Source organism: Hyaena hyaena, unplaced genomic scaffold, assembly GCF_003009895.1.
Source record: "Hyaena hyaena isolate Hyena2069 unplaced genomic scaffold, ASM300989v1 scaffold_173, whole genome shotgun sequence".
Lineage (NCBI taxonomy): Eukaryota > Metazoa > Chordata > Mammalia > Carnivora > Hyaenidae > Hyaena > Hyaena hyaena.
In genome coordinates, this window is record NW_024080805.1 from 1059973 (window position 1) to 1073574 (window position 13602).

General features: G+C 34.5%; 1 protein-coding gene across 1 annotated transcript in view; it reads left to right on the forward strand.

Moving 5' to 3' along the window:
• The window catches only part of XPO1 (exportin 1), a 42296-nt gene that overhangs the window by 20270 nt on the left and 8424 nt on the right, over window positions 1–13602 (forward strand). Inside the window, exons 5-12 of the mRNA XM_039240327.1 lie at window positions 6642–6703; window positions 6919–6963; window positions 8324–8505; window positions 9673–9721; window positions 9798–9917; window positions 11026–11154; window positions 11815–11973; window positions 13332–13529. Coding sequence (XP_039096258.1) covers window positions 6642–6703; window positions 6919–6963; window positions 8324–8505; window positions 9673–9721; window positions 9798–9917; window positions 11026–11154; window positions 11815–11973; window positions 13332–13529 — 944 coding nt within the window. The remainder of the gene's footprint in view (window positions 1–6641; window positions 6704–6918; window positions 6964–8323; window positions 8506–9672; window positions 9722–9797; window positions 9918–11025; window positions 11155–11814; window positions 11974–13331; window positions 13530–13602) is intronic.

A 13602-nucleotide genomic window follows, 5' to 3' on the forward strand; every position in this document is an offset into this window, starting at 1 on the left:
TGTCTTCTCTCTTTGTCCTTTCCCCACTCGCACTTGACGCGCGCTCTCACTCTCTCTCAGAAATAAACATTAAAAAAATTTTTTTTAATTCCCACTTTTGAATTGATTTAGCTATTTTGTCTCTCATTTTGCTGTTTGTTACCTCAAGTGTTGAATTGAGTGAAGAGTAGGAACCATACTCTGGATTCATGTGTACAAGAAAGTGTAAGAAGGACAGATAGCTGTATTTTAGTGTCGATATTTGTGATAAACGTCTGGCACAGGGAAAGAACCTTTGAATTAAAATTGTTTTGATGGAGAATGTACCAGGCTTGAATTGTTAGAGCTGAGTGTAAAGAAACATTTAAAGTGGAATTGGAGGGGTGCTTGGCTGGCTCAGTCAGTAGAGCAAATGACTCTTGATCTGAGGTTTGCGCATTTGAGGCCCACATTGGGGTAGAATTTACTTAAAATAATGCATAAATAAATTTAAGAAGTGGAATTGGATACTTTTAAGTATTGCACAGTGGTCGGTGCTGGGGTGAATATGAGTTTTGTCTGTAGTTTTACTTTCATAATACTCATATGTTAAGACCTCATTTTCTGTAATATGTAAAAATTAGCCGTTGTGAAAGAGTAATCAGAATTTGCAACTTTTTTTTTTTTTTTTTTGGAAATACTTATTTTTGAGATAGAACAACCAAGGGAGGTGCAGAGAAAGAGGGAGACAGGGTCTGAAGTAGAATCCACGTAGACAACAGAGAGCCCATTGTGGTGCTTGAACCCACCCCAAGATCATGACCTAAGCCAAAGTTGGGACGCTTAACCAACTGAGCCACTCAAGTGCCCCCAGAATGTGCAGCTTTTTTATTCAACATTTTATAGTTTGTCTAGGAATGTAATTTTTTTAGTAGGTGGAATCGTGTATTTGGTGGAAAAGTTGCTGTCTGGCGATCTATCACTGACCAGATAATATGCTAAGGTAGAACCTTAGGTAAATTTTGAAAAGTAGGGCTTTTGCTTTTGTTCTCATGGGAATATGGCACGATCAGGAAGTGTGGTAGTCAGTATTAGTAATAAGTTCTCTTACTTCAAAGGGTTTTAGTGAATCCTCTTTATGAAAATCAGGTTTGGTAATGGATTTCTTTTACCCTGTCATTATCCACTCTTTGGAAGATGTTCTTAAATGTAAAAAACTTGCAAAATGATGTGTAACTTCTAAGGCAGGATGGGGTTTATTTTAATCTCACCTTTTCACTTGCTAACGTTGATATACTCTCTTCTTAATAAGATTATGTTGACTATTTAGCATTGCTTGTTTTTTATTTTAAATGTCAAAAGACATTTTTCTTGACCTGCAGAAAATAGATTATAAAAGATTAATGTATAAGCTTGAATTTGAAAATTTTATGTCATAATCTGCTTTGCCATGACTAAATTGGGATTGTCATGCTAGTGTATCTTGTTTTAAAGAAATTTTACATAACCATTCTTTTTAATAAAATAGCACTCTTGAGTATTTTGTATGTTAATTTAAACTTTGGAGGTGAATTTTTGTTCAAATTCAGAAGAATAGAAGGAGAGGCTATAGATAAAAATTTAAGTGATTTGAAAAGCTTGATAACATACTAAGAAGAGCATAGTTGCACTGAGATGTTCTGATTTTTCAAAAAAAAAATTTATCTGTATTTGTGTATCTATCAAATTTTCTTGATTCCCAAGGAGATGCTTACAAAGCTGCTGGAAGAAATATCTCAGGTCCTTCACCTACACTTTGTGAATAATAGGAAACAGATAAATTCATATTAGATTTTTACTGATAATATACATATGTGTAGGGAGTGCCTTATTCTAAAACATTTATTTTATGTGACTGTCTCTTTCACACCTCACAGACACAATGATTTGGTACAAAGAATAAGACTGAGAATATACCATTTTCTGTCAATTCTCGGATAATTTTCTGTTAAGTTTTAGAAGCTAAACTGTTTCTGCTATTTGTCAACATTTGACTTTTCTACCTTGATAAGAATGATGCCATTGCGCTGTTTCTTCTTTTATTTATTTAAAGATTTTTTTTTTTAAGCTTGTTTACTTGAGAGAGACAGACTGTGCAAGTGGTGGACGGCCAGAGAGAGAGAGAGAATCTCAAGCAAGTTCCACAAAGCCAGCGCAGATCCTGATACAGGGCTGTAACTTATAAAGTCGGGAGATCATAACCTCAGTCAGAACTAAGAGTCAGACACTTAACTGAGCCACCCTGGCGCTCTATTGTGCTGTTTCTTTACAGTTGTAGAACTCTTTTTCTTTTTCATTGAGCTGCTTTAATTTTTAAATTTTGGGTAAGCCATGGAATGTACTTGGGGAAGAAGTTACAGTACTTAATGAAATTAGCCTTGTACCTAGCAGTAGGAGATTCCAGACACTATGTGCATCAATACTTGATCAGAAGAGGTGGTGTTTCCATGTTCTGAGGGGATTGAAGTATGCTCATTGTAGAGTGACATTAGATTAAATTAAGATTGTATTGTCTGTGAGAAATTTCCGTGGGTTTTTTTTTTTTCCACTTTTTTCCTATTTTCATCTTTATGCTTTGCTTCATCTACAGGTGAACCTCAGACCTCTGAAAAGAGGGAGAAGATATGTAATTGATTTAATTGGTAACAGAAGAGTTGAAGGATCTATTTGATCCTATTTTCCTATTCCCTGAGGCTGAGAAAGCCTCCCGATAGTTATATATGTTTTCCGAATAGAGACAGCAATAGTAGTCTTAGACATTGTTTCATTTCTTATGACAGATTAAGAAGACTACTGAGTCTCTCATTATATCGTATTGTCACTCCTTTAACAGAGAGAAGGCAATATTTTTGTTTGTGTTTTGGGTATGTGTTTCCTGTGTTAAGAGGTTTCAGAGGGATCCTTATTGTTCTTCATATTTTTCAGAATTGTCATTTAATTTTTTAAGAGGCCTTAGTAATAATAATTTATGTAAAGACCAGAAGGACCAACAATACCATAATGTTTTGATTAAATCTTCTGGACACTAAGTACATATGGGATTGTTTTGTGGGTTAGCCTAAGTAATTGGTATAATTTAGCTTTCTTTCTTTCTTTTTTTTTTAAGTTTATTTTGAGAGAGAATATTGGGGAGGGACAGAGAGAGAGAATTTCAAGCAGGCTCCATGCTGTCAGTGCAGAGCTCTACACAGGGCTTGAACTTACAAATTGAAATCATAACCTGAGCCAAAATCAAGTTGAGTATTTGATCAACTGAGGCACACAGGTGCACACCTAGCTTGTTTTTTAGAACTGATGTATGGTTGTTATATTATTCACGTACAGAAGCCCTCAATTTAAAAAAAAATTGATTTTCAGGGCGCATGGGTAGTTTAGTTGGTGACAGTGCAGAGCCTCCTTGGGATTCTCCCCCTCTTTCTGCCCCTCCTCTGCTCATGTGTGCTGTTGTAGTCTCTCAAAATGAATTAATAAAATTGATATTCCTAATTATTTCCTTCCTTTTGTTGCCTTATTAAAACTAGACCTGGGGCGCCTGAGTGGTTCAGTCGGTTAAGTGCCCAACTTCAGCTCAGGTCATGATCTCATGGTTCAGGAGTTCAAGCCCCACATTGGGGCTCTGTGCTGACAGCCCAGAGCCTGGATCCTGCTTCAGATTCTGTGTTTCCCTCTCTCTCTCTCTGCCCCTCTCCCGTTCACACTCTGTCTCTGCCTCTCTCAAAAAATGAATAAACTTTAAAAAAAATTTGTTTAAAAAACTAGACCTGATTGTATGTCTTTAAATCCTCTTATTTTAAAATAATTTTAGACTATAGAAATGTTGTCCAAAAAATATAGAAAGCACTACATACCATTTGGTTTATTCTAATACTAACAGCTTCTACAACCATAATAAAATTATCAGAATCATAGGGGGTGCCTGTGTGGTTCAGTGCTTTAAGCATCCTACTTTAGTTCAGGTCATGATACCACAGTTTGAGTTCAAGCCCGGCGTTGGGCTCTGTGCTGACAGCTCAGAGCCTGGAGCCTGCTTCAGATTCTGTGTCTCCTCTCTCTACTCCTTACCTACTACTCACACTGTCTCTATCTCAAAAATAAACTTAAAATTTTTAGCAAAGTCATAAAAGGAACATTGGTTCAGTACTAGTAACTGAATTATGGCCACTAATTTAAATTTCATACGTGTTTCTAATATCCTTTTTCTGTTCTACAGTTAGTGTCTTTTTTTAGTCTTCTAATCTGTGATGGTTCTTAATCCCTGCTTGATACATCTTTGATGCTTTTGATGAGTTTTGATCAGTCATTTATTTTATAGAGTGTATTTCAATTTAGGTTTGTCTAATTCCTCAGAATTAAATGGAGATTCCATGTGTTTTGGCAAGAATATCAATAATGGTGTGCCCTCAGTCCATCAAGACAGGGTACATGACTTAATTATCATCATTTATTAGCTGGTTATGGTGGTTCCTGCTGCTTTTCTTTTTATAAAATTACTGCTTTTTTACCTTGAAGAGGATCTTGGGAGATAATTTGAGCTAACACTGGTATCTTATTTTTTCTGAAAAGTTTTCCCATTCTTTTTAGCATTCATTGATAGATCTTGTCTGCAACATTTAGTATTGTGGTCTTTGCCTAGGGTAGAACTAACTTTTAAAAATGTAAATGAGGGGTGCCTGCGTGGCTTGGTTGAGCATCCAACTTCAGCTCATGTCATGATTTCAAGGTTCGTGGGTTCAAGCCCCATATTGGGCTCTATGCTTATAGCTCCGAGCCTGGAGCCTGCTTCAGATTCTGTGCCCCACCCCCCTTTCTCTTTCTCTCCCTCCCTCCATCACCCTCTCCCCCCTCTCTCCTCTTCCCTTCCCCACCTGTGCTCTGTCTTGCTCTCAAAAATAAGCAAACATTTAAAACATTTTTTTTTTTAAATATTTTATTTATTTCTAGGAGAGAGAGAGAGACGCGTGAGCAGGGGAGGGTCAGAGAGAGAGGGAGTCACAGACTGAAACAGGCTTCAGGCTCTGAGCTGGCAATCAGCACAGAGCCCGACGCGGGGCTCGAACCCACGAACCGCGAGATCATGACCTAAGCGAAAGTCGGACGCTTAACCGACTAAGCCACCCAGGCGCCCCTAAAACATTTTTTAATTACTAAAAAAAATGTAGATGATAGTTTGTTAGATTGTATGTAACAATCAAATGTTTGGCACTTAGCAAAAAGGTTTTTAAATGTGTTTTTTTAACTTTTTAAAAAATATCTCTTAAGCTGTGAATATTGATACAATTTAATGTTAACTTTTCAGTTGATAAATAGCCCTCATGTGACTTTATTATATTAGTATACTTTTTTTTTTTTTTCAGTAAGGAAATTATTTTCATGGTGTTAATGTTTGGAATAGGAAAGAAAATGGAAATACAAGTGAATGGAAATAAATTTAATACTTTAGCACATTAAGTATTGAGATGATTTTACAGTCAAATCAGCATTTCACTGTCTTCCCGTTGGCTGTATTTCTTGCTTATTAATAAGGGTAAATTTCTTAGCAAATCCCCTCTCCATGAAAGTTTGAGTCCACAGTTACAAATTTATTAGATAAAGCTTGGGGGGCATAGTTTCAGAAACTCTTAACTATGTTTTCAAAGGTCAGATAGCTCTCAAAGATCATTTGGTAGCAAAGCCTAAATTAAACATGTAAGAATAGTTTTTTATATAGCAGGAAATAATAATTTGTTCATTTAAGGATCCTACCTCTGAAACCCATTGGGTGTATTAACATAGGAGCACCGTGCAATTTTAAAACTTAAAGGAACTTAATAATAGATGTTCTGTAAATTTTGAATGATATTAAAATCAAAAGGAAGACTTCATTGTTTAAAGAATAGTAGTATTAAGTTATTCTTAAGTAAATAACATTACAAACAAAGCTTTATCCTTTAACTCCTGTGTATTGTAGTGGAGCGGACAAATTAAAGCCCTTTCCAGCTGGGGTGTTTGGTTGTTCAGTCAGTTAAGTATCCAACTTTGGATTTCAGCTCAGGTCACCATCTCGCAGTTGGTGAAATAAAGCCCTTTGTCAGACTCTGCGATGACAGTATGAAGCCTGCTTGGGATTCTCCCTCCCCTGCGCTCAGTGTGCTCTGGCGCACTCTCTCAAAATAAATAAACTTAAAAAAAAAAAAAAAAAGAATATTTCTAGGATTACCTTAATGTTACAATTAAATTTGAAGAGGGAAACAACATCTGGTCATGATTTAGAAATATTTTCAATAAACTTAACCTAGAATATTTCAAGGGGGTTTGTGGTTTTAACTTATAAAAATATAAGTTTATTTTATCTTTATTTAAATGAACAACATATCAGTCCCTGGTGGTTTGTTTTTTTTAACATGTTGGTGTACTTGACTGGTACAGCATAAAAGAATATCTTAGAATATAATTTTGTTACTGTTAAACCTATATATTGTAAAGTTAACAAAAGTTAAAATTTAAAGGAGTAGGACACAAAAATGACGGGCATCATTCAAAAATGCGAATATTGTTGATAGGATTGGTGTTTATTACCTGACCTTTTACCTTCCCCTTCTCCAGTTTTTTTGTTACTGATGATTTCTTGGCATGCTATAAAAGCGTTGAATAATTTTTTTTAATAGGAATTAAAAAATACGTTGTTGGCCTCATTATCAAGACGTCATCTGACCCAACTTGTGTAGAGGTAAGACCATTTTTGGAAATTAGTGTGAAAACTTATAATTAATTAAATATTGATTCTTCAGCTTAAATCTACTCAGTCACAGACTTACAAATATATATGTGCATAATCATTTACAGTAGATCTGCATTCATTTTTCTCAGAGGAATTCCTTTTCTTATGTTCTTATTATTCCTATTTTAGACCTTCATTTAATCTAAACTTTTTTCTTTTCTTAGAAGGAAAAGGTGTATATTGGAAAATTAAATATGATTCTTGTTCAGGTAAGTTTTTATTTGATTTACTGTTTTCCATAGAATAATTAAATGCTTCAGTTAAGCTACATAGTAGAACAAAATATTCAAACCTACTTTATCAAATAACTAGAGTAAAAGCTTACTCTAATAATAGTTTTTTACAATAACTATAACAGTTAATCTGTTTTTGAAATTGTAAATATGCTGTGGTTAAAAACCTCAAATACTGTAAACTCATCACACTATTACAGTTTTCTCAGTTGCCTCTTACTGCATATTTTCCATGTCATTTATCTCCATTTTAATTCATAAATCATTGCTTTTGAATTCAGTATTCCTTAAACCAATCTCTATACCTAGTTCAGTTTTCATACTTTCCTAATAATTTCACTTTTGAAGTTTTGTATTTACTTTTTATAATATGGCAAAAAACTTGCCTGAGAACATTAATTTGCGTGAGGAAAAAGATCTTTAGTAAGTTATAAAAAGTTTGGGTTTTTGTTAAGTTACATTTTTATCGGGGGACTTTTTGTTGTCAGCCTATCTATCTCTTATAGTAACAGGTACTATTAGGGAATATCTGGTTGGGAAAATCCTAGCATACATAATACATAGTATAGACTTAAAAAATCTAATATAGTCCGTTAGAGTTTGGTCAAAGATGACTCCATCCCCAATTGTAATGCTGTCTTCCAAATTAATATGAGAAAATGTCCCTCTCTGCCCATCACGTTTTACTGCTTAGAGTTTGATCTTTAAATCTACTAGAATAGTTTGTACATGTGTGTCCAGGTTGTATTGATATGCATGCATATTAGAACAGATTAGACCAGGGTAACTGGCTGGCTCAGGTTGTGGAACATGCAAGCATGTGACTCTTGATCTTGGGGTTGAGTCCAAGCCCCATGTTAGGTGTACAGATTACTTGAAATCGTTGATTAAAAATGAAAAAGGAGGGGCGCCTGGGTGGCTCAGTCGGTTAAGCGTCCGACTTCAGCTCAGGTCATGATCCCACGGTTCGTGGGTTTGAGCCTCACATCAGGCTCTGTGCTCTCAGCTCAGAGCCTGGAGACTGCTTTGTATTCTGTGTCTCCCTCTCTCTCTGACCCTCCCCTGCTCATGCTGTCTCTATCTCAGAAGTAAATAAAACATTTTAAAAAAAATTTAAAAAAATGAAAAAGGAACCAGACTAGACCAACTGCGATAACTGAGGGGAGTCCTGGACATTTGAAGCCGAAAACTTTATCTGTGTTATACTTTAATCTAGTTGATTCTATAGATCGTGGCACATTTCAAAGGGGAAAAAAATGAAAAGTGCTTGTTTTTACTTTTGCCTTATTTGCCATTGATATGTAAAATGAAATTGACATTTCCTGTCTTATTTTAGATACTGAAACAAGAATGGCCAAAACACTGGCCAACTTTTATCAGTGACATTGTTGGAGCAAGTAGGACCAGTGAAAGTCTCTGTCAGAATAATATGGTGATTCTTAAACTCTTGAGTGAAGAAGTATTTGATTTCTCTAGTGGACAAATAACTCAAGTGAAAGCTAAACATTTAAAAGACAGGCAAGTAATTATTTCACTTTAGAATTTAAGTGATTTCTGAAAAGATGTCAAGGAATTTGGAAGTAGATTATAAATTTTTGAGAACCTGGGATCATAAATATGTTACATTACTTTTAATTGTTTTTAATTGTTTTTGTGTACAAATTTAAATAGTCCTAGAGTGGACCTAATATTCTAAATCTTGAGCCTTGAAAAATTATGTGTAATGATAAAGATAGGATGTCATACTTCCTTTGTCACAGCAAAATAATTTAATACATCGCATGCAAAAGGAATATAGGTCTGGACTTCCCAAAATATTTTGTGATCTTTTTTTATAGGGTGATTAAATATAATTTAAGGAAATTACTTGGATCCAAATGTTACCAGTCCTGCATCCTTGGAAGCAGGCTACTTTATTTTCTTTCATTTAGTAATAGAAGTTTGTTCTAGTCATTAGGGCATAGCAGTATTTCATCTTTATATATTCAAACTAGCTTCAGAATGTACAATTTTGCCTCTGTTTTGGTATATACGCATATTTTAGGATTTGGGATACATACAGTGCCACCCCTCTTATTTTGCAGAGTTTTGTTTCACCTATCTAGGTTTAAAAGATTAATTTGGGGTGCTTGGCTGGTTTAGTCAGTAGAGCATGTGACTTTTGATCTCAGAGTTGTAAGTTCATACCTCATGTTGGTTATAGAGATTGCATAAATAAAATCATAGGGCCGTCTGGGTGGCTCAGTCATTTAAGCATCCCGTTCTTCATTACAAGTCAGATCATGGTTCGTTTCACCTGACGGTACCAAGCCTGTTTGGGACTCTCTGTTCCTCTCCCACACCTACTTCCCCCTCAAAATAATTTTTTAAAAATGATAATAAAATCTTTAAAAAGACCAGATTGATGAAATTACTCACATTATAGTAAGGAAGACAAAAACCTCCACAAAATGAAATTATGTGCTTTCATAGCATTCTTTATGGGTAAGCTTTGAAAAAGTGATACTACATGTAGTTTTAGTAACATTTGTAGATTTTGATGAAGTTACTGATATTTGTGTTTACATAGAAGTGACTTGTGTTTTTAGTGACCCAAGTGGTGAGATTTTTGGTAATTTTCTTAGTATGTAAATAATTGCAGTATTTCTGTGTCTGCTAAAAAGTGTTCACTTTTTTTTTTTTTAGCATGTGCAATGAATTCTCGCAAATTTTCCAGCTGTGTCAGTTTGTGATGGTAAGTGCTGTTGATTTCATTTTTTTAAGTAAAAATTAAAGAAGAACATTATTTACAGGTATGTTTTCATTTATAGGAAAATTCCCAAAATGCTCCACTTGTACATGCAACTTTGGAAACATTGCTCAGATTTCTTAATTGGATTCCACTGGGATATATTTTTGAGACCAAGTTAATCAGCACATTAATTTATAAGGTATAGTGAATACATTTCAGTTCTTTATCACTGTCTAGTTTCATATATTCTTAGTTTGTAATGCTCTGTGCTATCGAAAAACCGTTATGCATTTGTAGGTATGACCAGTGTTTTTAAGATGAGAAAACTGCTCAGAGGAACTTTCGTTAGTTGCAGCTAGTACTTCTTTGAAATGGTGTTAGAAATCTTAGAAATTGTATGTGAACCTCCATGTGAACAGATCTGATTTTATTTTAGTTGATTGTATATTGTTCACAGTAAGATCAATTAAGGGATATTTTCTATAAAACAGAACATCTGGGTTTTTTTCCCCTCTTTGTATAAAAGCAGTAGCTTGTAATGCCTATATGAGGTCTTCATAATTGTTCGTCCAGAGATGACTGGGTACAAATAAGTTGTATTAGTTTTCTGGATGTTTTCTTGGCACATAGGATGAATAAATTTTATATGCCTAATTAAGACCTTATAACTTAACGTTTGAGGCTTTATATAGTTCTGTTTGTTGAAGTAATACATGATTTACAATATTTGAGATATTATTTTATTGGTAAATATATATAAAACTTAGTGTCAGTAGTACTGCAGATGAAGCACTGTTAAATAATGACACTTGTGTACTTTCTAAATATTTAATTTGCATAAACTTTATACATGTATCAGGCCAATAGGTAGTCCATTTTTTTTTAAGGTTTTTGATGCTAAATTGCCATCCACAAATGGTATGCCAGTTTTATCACATGTATGTTAATCCTAAGTGTATTGCCCATCTCTTAAAATCCTAAGTATATCTTGGGTCTTTCTTAGACTACAGATAAAACATTATGTCCTTAAAAGTCATATAATAGATCCTGGGGGGTGTCTGTAAGGAACTTTGTATTTTAGATGTCTGAAGACCTATCAAAATAAAGCACAGTTTGCTCCTGAAGCGGTTACTGTATATTGGGTGTATAATGAAGTTTCCTCAAAATATATGTGCAAACAAAATGTATTCATACATTTACCTGTTTTTTTTCCCTCTTATGTTCTCAACTTTTAAAATCTTTATTTTTTTTACTGTTAAGTATTAATGGCCATTTAATTTTATGCTTCCCTATTTTTATTAAAATAGTTCCTGAATGTTCCAATGTTTCGAAATGTCTCTCTGAAGTGCCTCACTGAGATTGCTGGTGTAAGTGTAAGCCAGTATGAGGAACAATTTGTAACATTATTTACACTGACAATGATGCAGCTAAAACAGGTAATACAACGCCTAACAATGGACTAAACAATTTTCGTGCCTTAGAAAAAGTTGGGTTGAACTGTTTTGTCATAACTAATCATAACAGATCAGCTATAATGGGATTGGGTACTTATTACATAAAATAAGATTAGGTAGAGATGTTAGTGAACATTTTGAAAATTCCTTGAAATAAAGATCGTGGGAGTGTCATAGTGTATTCACACAGAATTTAGATAACTTGGAAACCTAAGGTTTAAGTATTAGCTCTTTTTCTGAAAACTTAATGTCTAAACTGAAGATGGTGGTCCAGTGCACTCTTGATTAGGTATGTAGGACATTATTTAGAATGTTAAGCATAATACTACAGAACAGTATGTGTTTGCAATACGAATGAATTACTTGAATAGTTTTGTTTTTAATAGCACAGGGAAAACTTGAAAAGATAATTTAAAAATTGAAAAGAAATCTTACTACTTGTAACATTTTTAAAAATCAAAAATCAGAACACAAAAATATGAAAGCAGTTACAAGGGACTGAAGATTTCCAGTGAAGAATAATGTATTTAAATCTTTGTTTAATATTAGTAACAAGGTGATGAAATCTTAGGGCTAAAAAATAATGTCTTTTTTGGTTTTAAAGTACAGGCTGAGACTAATGGTCCATATTTTAACTTGTAGATGCTTCCTTTAAATACCAATATTCGACTTGCATACTCAAATGGGAAAGATGATGAACAGAACTTTATTCAGAATCTCAGTTTGTTTCTCTGCACCTTTCTTAAGGAACATGGTCAACTTATAGAAAAAAGGTTAAATCTCAGGGAAACACTTATGGAGGTAGGCTTTGTGGAGCCTTTGGCTTCTGAAATTCTTACCTGCATAATGAAAGTTTTTTCAAAAATGCCTTCTAAAATATCTACCCTTTTATTAATATCTGTACCTTTGATGTATCTTCTTAACTCTTACTCATCAATGCATAAAAATATATGTTCTGACTTACAAGCTGAATTTGTATTTTTATATTTTGGATAATACCAGATCAGTTAATTGATCATCAGAATTGAATTCCTAATGGATAATCAGACATTTCTTAGATGAAGAGCCTAAAGATGTTTCTTAAAAATTGAAGTGTGATGCATATAATGTAGAACTGTATTTTATAGTATACAGTTCAGTGACATTCAGTGTTAGCAACTGTCACCTATTGTAAAACCTTTTCATCACCCACAAAGGATGATGTACCCATTAAAATAACCCCTCATTCTGCTCTCCTCCCAGCTCCTTAGCAACCATGAATTTGCTCTCTATGGATTTACCTATTCTGAACTGTTCATATAAATGGACTCCTGGTTTTTTGTAAATCAGCCTCTTTCTTTCACTTAGCATGTTTTCAGGGTTTATTCATCTTGCAGCCTATACCAGTATTTCATCTCTTTGTACGTTGAATAATGGTCCATTGTATGATTACGTCATTTTTGTATTTCCACTCATGAGTTTACAGAAGGAAATTTGAGTTGTTTACACTTCACTATTGGTACTAAATGTCCATGCCTTTTTAGGGGACTTAACTAACATGTATTGGCCAATACATAAGGTTTCTAAAGTGTTCTAGGACATGTCAGAAGATTGCACAATTTGGGGTCTTTGGGTGACTCAGTCAGTTAAACGTCCCAACACCTGATTATGGTTCATGAACTCGAGCCACACATCATGCTCTGCACTAACAGCACAAAGCCTGCTTGGGGTTCATATTTTCTTTCTCTCTCTCTCTCTCTCTCAAAATAAATGAATAAAGCATCAAAAAAGGAAGAAGGGTGGGGGGCGCCTGTGTTTCTCTGTCAGTTTTGCATCCAGCATCAGCTGAGGTCATAATCTCTTGGCTTGTCCATTTAAGCCCCCTGTTGACCACCCAAAGCCTCAGTCTGCTTAGAATTTTGTGTCTCCCTCTCTCTGCCCCCTCCTTCTTGCTCTTTGTATCTCTCTCTCAAAAATAAACTTTTAAATAAAGGGAAGAAGAAAGCACAATTTGTTCCTACAGAGTATCTATAATAGTATGTTAGATGAATGGTGAAACATCAGAGTTGTGTAAAACGAAGTATGGAATTTATTTCCTATTAATGTTACGAGTGGAAGGCAATTTATGGTTGGATAATAATGTCTAAGGATTATTTTACTAGTTTTGGTCTAATTTGTAGGCCCTTCATTATATGTTGTTGGTATCAGAAGTGGAGGAAACTGAAATCTTTAAGATTTGCCTTGAGTACTGGAATCATTTAGCAGCTGAACTCTATAGAGAGAGCCCATTCTCTACATCTGCTTCTCCGCTGCTATCTGGAAGCCAACATTTTGATGTTCCTCCTAGGAGACAGCTGTACTTGCCCGTGTTATCCAAGGTAACTAAATCGGGTGGTTGATTGCTTGCTCTTTCTGTTCCTTGCTGTGATTTTGAAGACTGAATGCAAATAG